Here is a 14,891-nt window from a genome sequence, read left to right as displayed (position 1 = left end):
CAATAATATGTGTACAGACATAATTAATAAGAACACAAAGTGAATATAAAATGCCATATATCTCGAACACTTGTAATTCACATTACTCCAAAGGGAGTTTACTTACTCAGTACCTACCAGTTTACCTCAGAAGCAGTGCTAAAAGAACCATTCCGAAATATAATTTCCATTCCACAAATAGGATGAAATAAAAGTTGATAACCCTGGACCGGGCGCGCTGGCGTATAAAATACGTCAATCTTTGAAAACCAAGGATTTCAACATTGTACGTACATTCTGGGCTAGAATGGTCACGTGTATTCTTACAATGTACTTTGACTGCCTATATTGCGAGTTTTCAAAGTTCGTGGTATTGTAGCTAATTGTTTAGATCAGCAAGATGAACCCGTCACCAGTGGAGTACAAATTACGCCGCGCGACCTGCTGTGTACCTTTATATCTGTATCACCTATAAATGTACTAATTTCGACAAATAAAGATTAACTTTAACAAAAATCGTTTGTTATCATATATGCACATATCATGGGCAAAGTACGCATTTTGCCCGGTCGTGTAAAATAACAGTTGCGCCATAATTCTTAAAGCAAACTACTTTCAATTTATAAATTACGTAAGTCTACGCGGAAGATGCTATATTTTGACTTAACACAATTTCTGATGTGACTGAGGTACCTACTAAGTAAATTATTATAATATAAATATCAATTTGATCTTACAATACCCTCAAATGAACTTCAAAACAGAATATCATCGATAGGTAAGAGTCAGGAGCAGCCTTGAACCATTTATTCCGTATAGCTTGTGCTTAAGGCACGGGAATGAATATCTTCTCCAGGCTTTTGTTTCGACGTCGAGATGAAATTTGGAACAAAAAATCATTTATAATTCTATTTTGAATTCATGTTTTCGGTACTAGACGACATTTTTAGGAAGCAAACTCCACCGATTCCCGGAAACTATCGCCGCGCTAAAGAAGGCGACGTAATACAGCGATACTCCACTGGTGACTACTGCCTTGTGACGTCACATCTCAATCAAGATGGAGGCACTGTGTTTCAGCGCAACATGAAATTTTAAAAACTTTCAAAACGTTTTAAAGTGCATACCCCAGATGCAGGAAATGAAAGTGACTATACTAATGTTTCTTTTTTAGGCTAAACTTTCAAATTCAGCAATAAAAAAAAATTAGTGCACTTCCCTATTAAGATGATATAAAAGCTCCCTTGTAATATTGAAAGAAGGCAATCCTCTGTGTTTTACAATGTTGTTGGCATGGGCAAAGATTGAAAGATTTTTACGAGGGGGAATTGAGCTGGAGTAGGTCATGTTTTGTCTCTTTTCGATTCTAATATATTTCTCTCTGGAATAGGAGATGAGAAAAAATCCCTCACATTTATCATCTTGATTCTTTTCTTGCTTAATTGCACTTGCCTTTCTGATGCAATATGTTTTGCCTACGAATGTAGTGCTTCCAACCCTGGAAAGACGACCTTTCTTGTAGTAACACATGGAATTTGCGTAGTTGTAGCAGGCTCCAGGGTTCATCTACTAAGAGTATAAATAACGAACGCTAAAATTCCACGCTATTTAGTTTGAATGAGCGCCGAACCAATTTCGACACGTAGTGTCATTATCAAGGCAAAAATCGGCCTTACTTAGTTTCACTTATGTTACATATATATTTGGGTCGGTTTTTCTTCAAATAAAATAAAATGATGTGGAAGTTTATCATTCGTTCTTTGTTCTCAAGAAGATCAAAAATTTCCACCAATTGTCACCGAACACTGTTACTTACGTTAATTATGTTCATCTACGAAGCTTAGTAAGGGACTCTAAGAAATGCGTTGCATCATCCTGCAGACATAATGAATGAAATGTTGATTCATGTGCAATTTTATAACTTTATCGATGTAAAATTAATTTTAAAATGGGAATAACTATGAATATGCCCTCAAAGAGGTGCACGGGAAAATTTGCGAGATAGCAACGTCTTCATAAACCCGCACTAGCTATACATTCAATGCATAAGCTGGTAAATAATTTTTTTAGCCGTTTATGCAGACGATATACAGTTCCTGATTTCTGCCTCTCAAGATTCGGGTACATCTGCGTCTAACAACAATTCTTCTCTTTTCTTTGAGATGTAAGTAGCTTATCCCGCGACTCTTTCCCATAACTTTCCCGGCATTAGCTTCAAGTAGACGAATTGAGTATTTATCATTCGTATTATTAGACCACTGTAGCACCCTCTTCACACTACTGATTATACAGAGTATATTTATTTATAAGGTCGAAGATTTAGGGTATTAACCGTTAAATTATGAATGCCCATTTCCGCCGTTATGAGAAACGTTTGGGTACTTATCCAACTGGATAAATGTGTGTTCTGATTCTCGTAGCATTACTCAAGAGGCTATCATATTGTTCACACGTCGCGTGGCGTCAGCCAATGGCAATACGGCTTGTGTGTTGGGCGTGGCCGAAGCTGAAAGCGGACATTCAAGGCTGCTTATCTCGTGTAAGAATCGGACATGGGCTCTAAAAATTTATTGACATTTTTCTGCCGTTAGACATTTAAAATTTAGTCTGCAGATGAGTTCCGATAAGGATAGCCTAAATCTAGGTTCTAATACCTCCCCGTCAATTTGATCTCACTGAGCCATCGCTTGTACCGTTTGCAGCCAATGCGAATCCACGGCCTTCAAGAGCGATCATAATGCCACTCTAGTCTTTTGATTGAATGGTAGGGGTAAATACGGAAATTGACGCAGTAAACGACTGATTAAAAGCAGGTGGGGAGGACCTTGTGTTTTATGAAATGATAGCTCAAATGTTGATCGCTCTTTCGGTCTTGAAATACTCTAGCTTAAGCTATCAACCATTTGGGACTTACGAATTGTTAGTGTGATTCTGGATTTACTAATTGATTTTCCGCGTCATCCCTGATTCAATCTGACCTATATTGCATGAGACGCATGTTGACAGTGTAGCCCCATGCGGGATAATGCTATCCTGGAGTAAATTCGCGCATTACATGGGCGGAATGAGATCCAACAGACTTGATAGCACTGCAAAAAATGGCCGACCTTCCATAACTATTGACATAGTTTGCAATGAGCAAGGAGGTTCGAAATATCTGGAGACGCTGTTTCATAATTTTTATAATGGTCAGAGTTACGCCAAATTAGTTTGACAATTTTTGGACTCAGTCTCCGACTGATACTTTTAAGTGGCTAAATTTTGCTCTGAAAAATTAACAACATTAAACCATTATGAACCAATGTTCAAATCAATATCAAAACGTATAAATTTTGAGCTCTGTTGAGGAAATAGCTATACTGCATATTATTTTGAGGCGCATATTTTGTTGACGAAATACTTATCTACCTCGATAATTATGATTGAGTGCAAAGTTTTCATCTTTTCAGAATGAAAAATCTTCAAATTTAAATTCTCCCTTAAGCAGCTCTGGGCTATGAAGTTTTAAGTCAAAAATGCTTCCATATTCACTATATTTAGCCGATGGTTGTCATCGCAGTTTCCCCATCCTTACGTATCCGCGATACTTGTATTTATGTATAAGCTCTGTGTCCTGTAAGCCAATTTGATGGTAGGGATATCCTTAAAGGTATACGTTTGTACGGTAATTGTTAGATATCCATCGGCTGTAATAAAATTAAATACAAATGTAAGTGGAGAGAATTAACTAGTTTACTCTCGTAAAATTCTATTTTCAGCTGAGCTGTTTGTAAAACGTAACCGCTGTGATCTTTAAATATTTTGTCCAAGGAAAATGTTTGAGACGTCACTCCGCGAAGCCTACCGATGACGTTAAAAGAAATGTATGCAGAGTGCATTCCATGTTTTATTTCAATGCATCAACAATGCATTACATGCCCAAACATTTCACCAATTATTGAGCATTGTCTCTCAAGGGATTATCAATGTTGTTTTTCTTTATCTTTCTTTCAAAGAGCGATTTATTGGCCCACAACTGTGATGAAAGCAACTAATTAATTTTGATATCTTTTATTTCTTTGTATGAATATTATTCTTCTGTCAAAAAAAACATTTTCTTTGATTGCAATTGCACCTACTCAATTCAATTCACCAAATAATAATTTCTATCGACCGTATATGTCATCAATATTACCAATGTTAGGTTCGCTAATATCAGCAAAAGATACCACATATCAGTGCGTCAGTCGTGTTACAAACATACCGAAGACTGAAATAATTTTGTTTTGAAAGTATCAACCATAAAATCGTTAAAAAGTTACCTTGACTGTAAAAAACAAGTTTTCAATTAGTTTTTCTGTGTTGATATTCTTTATTCAGTAATTCGCGTTCGAAAAAAGTGCACCAATAATGCAACAAGGGATTATCCGCATTTTCTCTGGATGTGCTACCTGGGGATCATTTAAGTGGGTTTACAGAAGTGTCCACCCGCGTAATTGAATAGCATTGATGCAAATGTCACGGAGAAATAAGGTAAAATTAGGGGCGTTTTCTGAAACATATTCTCACGTTGATGTGATGTATGGAATGCATACTTTTTCAATGCGACTTCTCATGATTAAGAATGCATATTTCCCTGCATAGTATTTCAATCCTAAGTTTGTTATACCCACTGCAGGTCATCATTTCTCCCTATCTCTTCAATTGCCAGTTTTTCAACCTCTTTGAAGCTCTTCCTCCCCGAACCTTTCTTCATCTGACTCCAATATTTGTCCTCATGTCCTACTCTGAAGATTTTTCCATTCATTACCCATCCATTATTCTCCTCAGTCTAGCGAAATATCTACGTATTTCTGTTCACTTAGATTTTAACAAACAACATTACTGATTTCTGTAAATCACGCATATGTATGATGATTTTGTCCTACTGTACGACCTGAACCAATTTTAATAGCAAAATTTTACTATGATAAGCGGTGAAAAAATTCAAAATATGATGTAATGTAATAAAATTCGCCGGGACGGAGGTGGCTATGTTTCTCACGAAATAACTCTGATATTTGCCCTCGTGTCTTACACAGGAGGCTTTTCCATCGGCTTATCCATCCTATATGTTTCCCACGTATTAACTGCTGTTTCTAATTCTGTTGCCAATCCGCCTTGTTCTTTTTCGGCATACAACGATCTCTAGTGGTCTTTCTTCTACATAATCTCCTTCCTCCTTATTCCTCACCCTATGCGTCCATTTCGTCTTCAGCATTCATCTCCAGCACCAGGGCGCCAAGGCCACTATTCTTTTCTGATTACTTTTTAAAATGGTCCAAACTTCTGAGCCATATAGGATCGCACATACACATATTTTCACTCAATCTTTCCTGATCACGAGCCATGCGGTCTTCGAGCACAGTAGTCACGAATACAACCATAGCTTGGATTTTTCAACGCATTCGTGCTTCTGCTATCCCTTGCACTGTAATCTGTTTTGGTGTGATTCAAGATTTCTCACACGTGCGTTTAATGGTAGCACTGTCGTCACATGCTTGATACATGGTTTGGTTTACTAAGCAATAGACGGAATGAAGTGGTCAAGCATGGTAGAATGCACACTGATTACTAACTTTAATGATTCTACAGTGCCCTTCAGCTCCTGTTTGCTCACTTTTATTACTTCATTATTATTTAACTGCTTATTGACTTTTAATACTTTTCACTCGATCCAGGAGTTCAATATCATGCTGAAATCAGCCGTTGCTTCCCGGAGGTCGATCGAAGACATGGAGGAAGGAGTGCCAATGTCTAGACTCCCGTGTCCAGGAGAGCAGCAGCCGCTGATGCAAGAAGACCCAACGTCCTCAATTGCTGATAATTCAGCGTCTAAAACAGACGGACAGGATGATCGGTACGTATGAGAGCACTTCTCACAGCTTACGCTACTTTGTATCGTTTAACAGAGAGCTCACATTTGGGACACGAGGGAATCACTGACTCCACACTACACCTCAGACCACAGAGAAGACACAAATTGTCGGCAGGAGAGTTGAGCCAAGATAATGGAATGGGATAAATGAAATCTATGATAATATCTCTAAACGTTTCTTCTAAAATCCTAGAGTTAATTTTTCTCTTACCTTTTATTTTTCCTTTAAATCCTCCAATCAATCGCTAACTGCAGAAAAGCATGTCCAAGTTTGATGATTTATCTTTTTTTAACTAATTTATTACGCGCAAGACGCAACGCTTCCTACTAAAAGGAAACACGCATGCCAATAAAACCAAGCATATGTTTTTATAAAATGCTTTGTTTTCAGTAGGAAACGCCGAGTCTTTCACCTAGCAACAACTAAAATAAAAAAAGTAAAATCGTCCAACTTGGAAATGACGACTTTCTGCAGTAACTAATTCATATTAGGAATGAATGGCGGTTGAAATGGATAAAACGTTTCAATCTAGTACATATTTTGATTGATGGCTCTTTCTCAGCACATTTAAAACAAATTATTCTGTCGTATTGCAATACTTCACATCAAAAGAGTATCGCATCCTACGTAGGGTTTTAAATGGTGATCTGTGAGAGTCTCGTCTCGGTGGTCCTGACGAGACTTGAATTTCTCGCCGTTGTCGACAAGACTCTCGGTGCGGCGAGAGTCACCCATGGGACTATAGTCCACTCCAGTGTGGAGAAGTCTTGCCCCTCTATCCTTACCCATTTATAATTAGGTATACATTTTATTTTATTTAAAGGGTTACACCAGTGCTTATTTTGTCAGTAACATAATAAAACCGAGACATTCAGTATTAAATTAACAAAAATGAGAACTACTACAGTGAATCACTACACATCTTTTACCAATGATTATGCATGATAACTAAGATATCAAAAATCATGATCATCAGTAAATTTTGGTTAGGCAAGTAATGAATAATATTTCTTAAATTAGCTATATCGATTTTTTTACAACATGCATTTGTTATGAATAAATATACCATTGCATTGAATGATCTTTTTGTGAAATTATACTCAGTATATAAAAGAGATAATTAAAATATATAATATTTTATTTTCTGAGAGGACCCGAGAATATTGACGGGTTTCTCGAAGGGTCAAGACTTCACCAGACCACTGAATACTGAAGAAGAAATGTTTAACTTCAAGTCTCAAGCGGCAGTGGTTAATATTATAATTTTTTAAAGACTAGTACCTGAGACCCTGATTTGAATGAAAAAATTTCTCGCACAGGGTGAATTTTATTCCAAATGGGTGGTTATTTGAAGGACTCAGCTGTACGTCTATTTTTGAATGTCCATTTATAAAATATTTTGATAATTTTTTGGGCTACTAACTGTAGCAATCAAGGAGAAATCATCTTATGTCGAAAATGATTTTATATTTAAAGCTATCAGCACCATTTGGAGGCAATGGATGAAAATATTCTGACAAGAGACCAAGGGGCACAGGCTGAAGCCCAGCAGAGCGTTGATCATTCAGCAACCAATGGGTGAGTCTAGATGTTTATAATTCTACATTATAATAAAAAAAAAAGCTTAGGCAAAAATAAGAAAGGAGAAGTATATGTTCTGAACTATAGTACAAGACAGACTTCCATTCCATAAAATACCTCCATTGGTACGGAGGCTTCCAAGGTGATGACATGGATAAAAGCTTAAGTTAAGTCCGCTAAAACGAACTAACGTGGCCATAACCCGGGAAAATTTATCCAACTTTCTTTGTTATTTTCACATATTAGAGTGCATGTTTCCCCCAGCATACCTCCTACATTTTACTTTGAAACCTTAGTATTTTAAATTGTATACACTGGTCAGTACATAACGATCATTAACCATGGTAAATAATTTAGTTGATCAGGGAAGAGGACCTTTCGTACATACCTTCAATTGTGACCTTTCAGCCGCATTCACTAGAAATGGGTCACGAGTCAGAATCTGATATGTAAAATACCAATGTCTTGAATTAATTTGCACCAAATTCGAGGCTAAAGTAGCCCACTGTCTTTTCCATATCTAATGGAAATGTCTTCATATCCCTCTCTGACTCTTCTGTGGCTGGTAAATGGGGTAACCCCTCTTATAAGTGATTATGTTATGCGGCTGCATTGAATATCGACTTCATATGGTTCCGCTTTGTCAGATAGTAGCACTGTAATCGGTCATTATGGTGGGAGTAAGCTTATCAGCATCGAATATTTGGGTCCTGAATCCTCACCGTACCCTTCTTTAGTTCGTTGTGTTTGTGATCCTTGCTTAACCGAGCATTCATCTTGCCACTATCTCCGGCATATTCATCTTCACTCTGGGGTATTGATTCAATATTTTCGGTGGCTGCTTTTATATCTTAGGTTAGAGTCCTGAGATTTTATAGGAAGCTGACATTTTACTCCACCTGTATCAATTCAAAACCAGATATTGCCCTTTCCTGACGCTAATTTGTATTGAGGTCATCTTCTGCATCATCCAGCCACCTTTTCCCTGCACACCCCATAAAGCATCTACCCTCTGGCGTTTGACTGAATTCCTTATCGATATGCAAGCCTTCATCCTGGCTCCTTCTCGACTGGTTGGCCCCTTTGGTATTACACGACCTTACCATGGTAGAAAAGAGGAGAACAGTTTTAACCGGGATACCGGCCATAGAATAAGTGGTGCTGGGCAACCCGTAATCCGTAGGAACACTCGACAACCTACTCCTCAAACCTCCCGCTCCCTATCCCACTCTCTGACACGGTTCCCTATGAACAAGAATAAAAGTATCCAATTCACCAGAATACCTTGAAAAAGCGACCAGCATTGGTCGAGAAACGTTGCAGCCAGTCGACACGGAAAAAGCACCCGCGGAAGTTTTACTGAATATTTACCTAAACATAGTGCCACACGTCACGCAGACTATACTTAATGACTGATTGATTAAGTTCAAACACGAATTAAATCGCCTATTTTCAAAATGTCCGCAGCCATCACCTAACATTTAAAAAAATGAACTATCTCTAAAAAATTACCTGCATATAATTCCATTTTTAATATTGCGGTCCAATGATGAGAGTTTTGGATGAATGGAAGACCATGAATTGAGGATTTTTATATTTTGACGGTAAGCAACGTCATATTCACGGTGTGAGGAGGGGAATACCGGAGTATTTGAGTAAAACTTGTCTGATGGAATCCACCAAGATATATTGTTCGATGGGTTATCACGTTCAAAAATCATCGAAATACCCTGATGATGTTGAGGATGAATTTATGATCATGAAATTTCAGCTATATAAATATAAATCATAAAAGTGAATGGATAATGACCTTTACCTCTCTCCAAAATATAATGCGAGTTACAGAAAAATGAAATAATTAGAATTAGAACAAATCAACCGTCAAATTAGAACTGAGAGTATGACACACATGATTTTTAAAAAGCTAGAAGTTCCCGTGGAAATACCCCGTTAAGACGGTTAAAGGCTCCGCTCCGCGGTGTCATAAAACGACCGTTTTCGCAGTAGAATCCTGGGGGTCAGGGATCGGAGAGTAAAGAAGGTATGAGTTCCAGCTGGTATCTTTCAGGTAGTTCTTTTTGTATGAATCCCAGGAGAACCACTCACTTTTTTGAGGTTTGAACGCTTTTAATAGAGCATGGTCTTCGATCGTATCCAAAGAAAACAAAATGAACTTCAATGAAACGTGCACTCACCTCGGCTAAAATTCCTCACCATACTGTCTTCACCATAGACCATTTGAGATTCGGTGACTTGAAGGAAAACATAAAAACGGTGAATGCTGAGCGTTAAAACCCATACAGTTTCAATAATCTTACCGCGTCACGGCTAATCCAACCCCCGACGCGCGGACACGAACCCTGCCGCGCGATCGAAAAATCAATGTAATTTCCGGCGACGCAAACTTATTTCAAAGATAACTGCATAAACACCTCAAGAAATCTTCAAAAAATGCTCTCATTTAAGTTATTTCGCCTGACTTTGCCGAAAACCCATTTGAAACTCTACCTCAATGTAAAACTTGGTCGAAAAACAGTATCCGCTATTTTGTAACTGCACGGTAAGAATTTATCGATGATATTCTTTAATATTACGGAAAATTGAAGAAAAAACACCATGCCAACAGATTATGTGGTTTTTTATTCCACAAGAATCCACCTATAACTTCACCTTCTACTTACTTTGGAAGATTTTCAGAGAAAATTGAAGACGGGCGTTTTTATGGAAATTTGCTCACGTTTGAGCCTCTGTATCTCAGTAACGGGTGGGAACTTTGTCAAATGAAGTACATTTCCTTAAATTTAAATCATTTTTAAGTATACCTACGAAGTTTTAAGTTTATACCTCAAAAACAGTCATTTTATAATTTTGTCCGGCTTTTTCCGATTTCCGCCCGCTGTGCGACGCCCGAATGACTGCGTTGGGATTTCCCTCTACAACTCTTTCCATTCCTATCCTTTCCCTGTAGGCGTCGTGGGGCTCTCATTGTGGAGGGACCTCCTATATTTTTGTCGTTCCACTGTCCTTCTCATTCGAAAGATGTGAAAAGTCTCGGACCGACAGACCCGGCCCTCAGGAGTGTCACCCCACCAGCCCTTACACCCTCCACTGCCTTACACGGGAGAATCATGACTATTGTGCTCACACGTTTACATTCCTCCTCTCGAAATCGTCCCCTTTCTTCCTGTATTCGTTCTTCCTCCCGAAACGCGCACACACCGCGTTTTTATATCCCTCGGGAGGGGTGTTTATTGTAGAGGGGTGGGGGTTTCCCGGTGAGAGTGGATTACTGTTTAGGCATGGGGAAAAGTGGCTCTCTTGGCGGCCCCAGTTAACTTGGGGCGCCATACATGCCACCATTCACCGTGACTCCATGCACACGTAACAAGATCACAACCTCTCAACTACATATTACCACTACCTTATCAACCCCTGTCCGATCCGTCACATTATATTCATAATCCGCGGTTATTTCTGTAAATCAAGTGATTTGAAGGTACCCTGGGAGCACTAAAAATGTAGTGTATGTAAAAATAAGTGTAAAATCTTACTATTTAGAGTCTAAGTGTAACGTGACCTATTGTAGTTGGATATACACCAAACGTACATATAATATTTACTAAGATCCTCCGCAGGTATACTGTTTTTACCTAATCTGTTCCGGTTTAATAACCAACTAAAATTGTTTCATGTGGTATGTTTCCAAACGTCAGCATAATGCAATTTTGAATATTCACAAAATAGGAAGACCCCGAAGAGTATAGGCTACCATGAACCAGTAATACCAGAAATAGGAAATTGTGATCAGTGAGGTGATTATTGAGGTTATTCAAGTATATATAACGATCTAAAAAGCTTTCTGCCACAACAGTTTGGACTCCCTGCTACGCCTACACACCAATATCCATAGTATAAATAATTCGCCGTTATATTTTTCTACCGGCTCTATTGCCTCATAAATTCTATCCCGAATGATATTAATCCCTTATCTCTGACCCGACAAATAAAAAACAACCTTACTAAGTACTGAGGCTGTGACTATCGCATCACTTTGTTGTTATATATTTTTAATGTTTTACATGTTATGCAAATATTGTCTATCTTTCATTTTTATTGCTATAGGTACTCTTTAAGTTGGTATTCATTCTGTATTTGAAATACATTATTTCCAATCACGTAAATTAAATAATAAGAATTAATGCAATGAGGAGGGAATTTTTATATGAAGGGAACATATCGTCTCAATCTCTCACTCCTGTGAAGGGAATCTATCTATACCATTGATATTAGCCTTTGTTGAAGTGTTACCTTCTGCCCTCTGTGTATGGGGTTCATGATATGACACAAGAACGCGTGGTTAAAGGATATTGCATTCCGTGGAAGTGTCTCACTAATTAACCCTTTCCAGTCCAAATAATGAATATGCAGCAAAAAAATTTATTTACTGCACTAAAATGACTTTGAAAGTGTTATATATGTGCAGAGAATCTTTAGTGCGTTCAAATATATATTAATACAAAATTTCAGACCTGATTCCAAATGGAATCAGTGGCCTTTTTGAAAGCAATGATTTCCGTTCTAACTGAAGTTTCATTTAAATAGTATACAGGTTTAAAACAACATAAAATTTGTAAATAATGTACAAATTACATTGTTAAATTATCAATTTATTTAATAAAACAAATTTTTGAACTTCATGTAGATTACATATTACCTTTTACATGAAATACAGGGGACAAATATATCATTTTACATGAAAAGTTTTGAAACAGTTTTTTTCGTTGGAGAAGCACAATGGTAAGTTGCATTTCTCGCACTTCACTCGCGTATAACTTTTTATGCACAATTTACATCTATTTTTAGTATTTACATGCAAAGGCCAATGATCAATCCCATCGAATCGAACATCGGCCACCGGCCGTGGTGTAAAAGTTCTTTTCGCCACTCCTTTTCCCTCCACACTCGGTGATGAAGATGGTCTTCCTCTCTTATTAGAGATATTGGGACCAAAGTAGAGTAATGCATGAGCTACAGATAATTTGAACTCAATCAAGGGCATATATTTTTCTTTCAATTGCTCACAATGTCTGCGGTATAACAGCCAAGCATTTACAACACTGAGGTCGATGAAGTGAAAAATCACCCTGAGGTAATAACGCTTCCCTTTGAGGTTTGTTCTGTAAAGTTCCAGAAGCATATCTTGTTTATCGACTCCTCCCATATGCTTATTGTACGCACGAACAATATTTGGCTGTGGCACGTCTATGTACCTTTTTTCTGCTACAGACCAGCGTCGAACATTTTCCACAGGATGAGCCCCAACAAAGTTGGAAATTAAATACACTGGTTTATTGTTCAGCCATTTCAAAACAAACGTATTTTCACTTTTCTCAAGTCTATAATCAAAGCTACCCCTCCCTTGTTTTTTCAACTCCTTGTCACTTTTCAAAGTGCATTGCCCTAGCCTATTTCTACGGATAGTTCCTGCAGCTAAAATACCATCTTTCCTTAGTTGCGAGAATAGTTTAGGCGAGGAAAACCAGTTATCACAATATAATTTGAAATTTTTGTGCTTAGGGATATTTTCTGCTAGCCGAATGACAATATCACCACTGATTCCAAGACCAGATTCTTTTACATTAGTTTGCTTGCCCAGATAAATTTCAAAATCATACACAAATCCGCTAACCCCTGCACGAGCAAAAACCTTCACTCCCCACTTGTGTGGTTTGCTTTTCATATACTGCTTCAATGCTGTATGAGCTTTCAAAGGAATCATAAATTCATCCACTGAATTATGCTCTTCCGGTTCCACTTTCAGGAAGTTTTTCCTTAGAGCATTTAAAAATGGCCGGATTTTGAACAGTTTATCGTAAGCAGGATCATCACGGGACAACATATTGTCATTATTATTAAAATGTAGATTACCTCGCAAAGTTTTGAATCTATTGCGAGACATGACATCTGCAATTTGACCATATCGCGACTTTTCACTCCAGAACATGGAGTAACTTGGCATTGTGACAATGCTCATAATCATATGAATTCCTAGGAGCTGATGTATTTCTTTGTCATTAGTGTTTACATTTTGGCATTTTTCCTGCACTGAATAGAGATTAGTTTGCTCTACAATATTACTTATCATATCATTATCAACAAAAAGCTTGAAATATGAAAATGGGGTGCTAATTTCATCAGGAGGTGGTGAAAATTGAGAGTCACATGAGGAATCAACATAACCTAGGTCTTCATAAGTCCATAATGACCTATTTACTTTTCTCTGCGATTGGTTCATTAGATGCGGATAACGTTGTGCCAAAGGCATGTCATCATCATCACTATCATCACTACACTTATTTACTTCAAAAGCAAGTCCGACATCAGGGATGTTCGGAAAACCCTGTACCTCGGTATTCATAACGTCAGGTCCGACTGCTTCTCTATTCAAAAGCCAATCCGGGTTTTCCTCTGAGATGTCTTCATCATCTGAGATGTCAATATCAGAGATGTCACCTTCTAAAATGTACACTATTTCCTTAGTCGTCAATGATGTCGCCATCGTCTGAAATGGAAATGATTCGGTGAAAATAAAATCTATTTTCCAAAATCCCTGTGGCTTTACTAAACATAAATACACTGAAAAAACAATTAGACAATTCCGTTCATGAGATATTCAATTAACACGTTCCGTCAATTCTAATTCGTATTTAAAATACCAACTATTTCGTTGGATCTCAACTAATGAGCTTACTTTCAGTAAAATGATGCTTTGCAAACTCGGTCAAACTTAACACATACATCTGGGCCACTGATTCCAAATGGAATCATGTTATATTTTATAAAATTACAAAGACATTTCCTCTCGCAGAAGCTTAAAATCTCTTATAATCAATGTCAAACAATGTCGAAAGAGCTCTTAATTTTTATGGTCAAAATACTGCACTTACCTCCGTTTTTCATTCATGTAAAACTCCGCCGATGAACTCCGAAGAATACTCACAAGCACATGTGCAGCAATCTTCATCAATAGCTGAAGATCGTATTTATTCTTGAACGGCGAGTCATAAAACCTGGTGGTGGCACTATGTACTACGGCCGCTAACGCTAAATAGAGTCCGCGGGGGATTTGAATTGATGCTCGAAGCAGGAAAGCGACGTGATTCCATTTGGACTCACTGGACCGGAAAGGGTTAATAGCTAATTTTCCTTTCTGATGCAGGAAGGACTCTTATATCTCGCCGCAGAACATCCTCCACGATTTGATGCTGAAGGATCGACCATTTATGCACTCAAGGTGAATATAGCGATTGAATAGTTTTAATGTCTTTTCTTGTATCCGTAAATATTGTTTTTTGGTGACGAATTTTACCCGTTGAGCTTAAATTGGTAGTGAAGACTTTAATATGGCTTTACCGTGGTAATTTATGCTGTACT

General features: G+C 37.8%; 1 protein-coding gene across 1 annotated transcript; it reads right to left on the bottom strand.

The window, feature by feature from the left end:
* Nucleotides 1-8,661: 8,661 nt before the first annotated feature.
* On the bottom strand, nucleotides 8,662-14,643 carry LOC124170361 (piggyBac transposable element-derived protein 3-like). Its single transcript, XM_046549084.1, has 3 exons — nucleotides 14,405-14,643; nucleotides 12,540-14,019; nucleotides 8,662-8,702 (listed from the first exon to the last, which is right to left on the bottom strand). Exons 2-3 carry the CDS (start codon nucleotides 14,014-14,016, stop codon nucleotides 8,662-8,664), a joined length of 1,518 nt encoding a protein of 505 aa, XP_046405040.1. The 5' UTR covers nucleotides 14,017-14,019; nucleotides 14,405-14,643.
* Between the last annotated feature and the right edge of the window lie 248 nt (nucleotides 14,644-14,891).

Source organism: Ischnura elegans, chromosome 13 (assembly GCF_921293095.1).
Source record: "Ischnura elegans chromosome 13, ioIscEleg1.1, whole genome shotgun sequence".
In the NCBI taxonomy this organism is placed as follows: Eukaryota; Metazoa; Arthropoda; class Insecta; order Odonata; family Coenagrionidae; genus Ischnura; species Ischnura elegans.
Note: the sequence above shows the minus strand (reverse complement) of the source record. Positions and strands in the feature narration are given on the sequence as shown.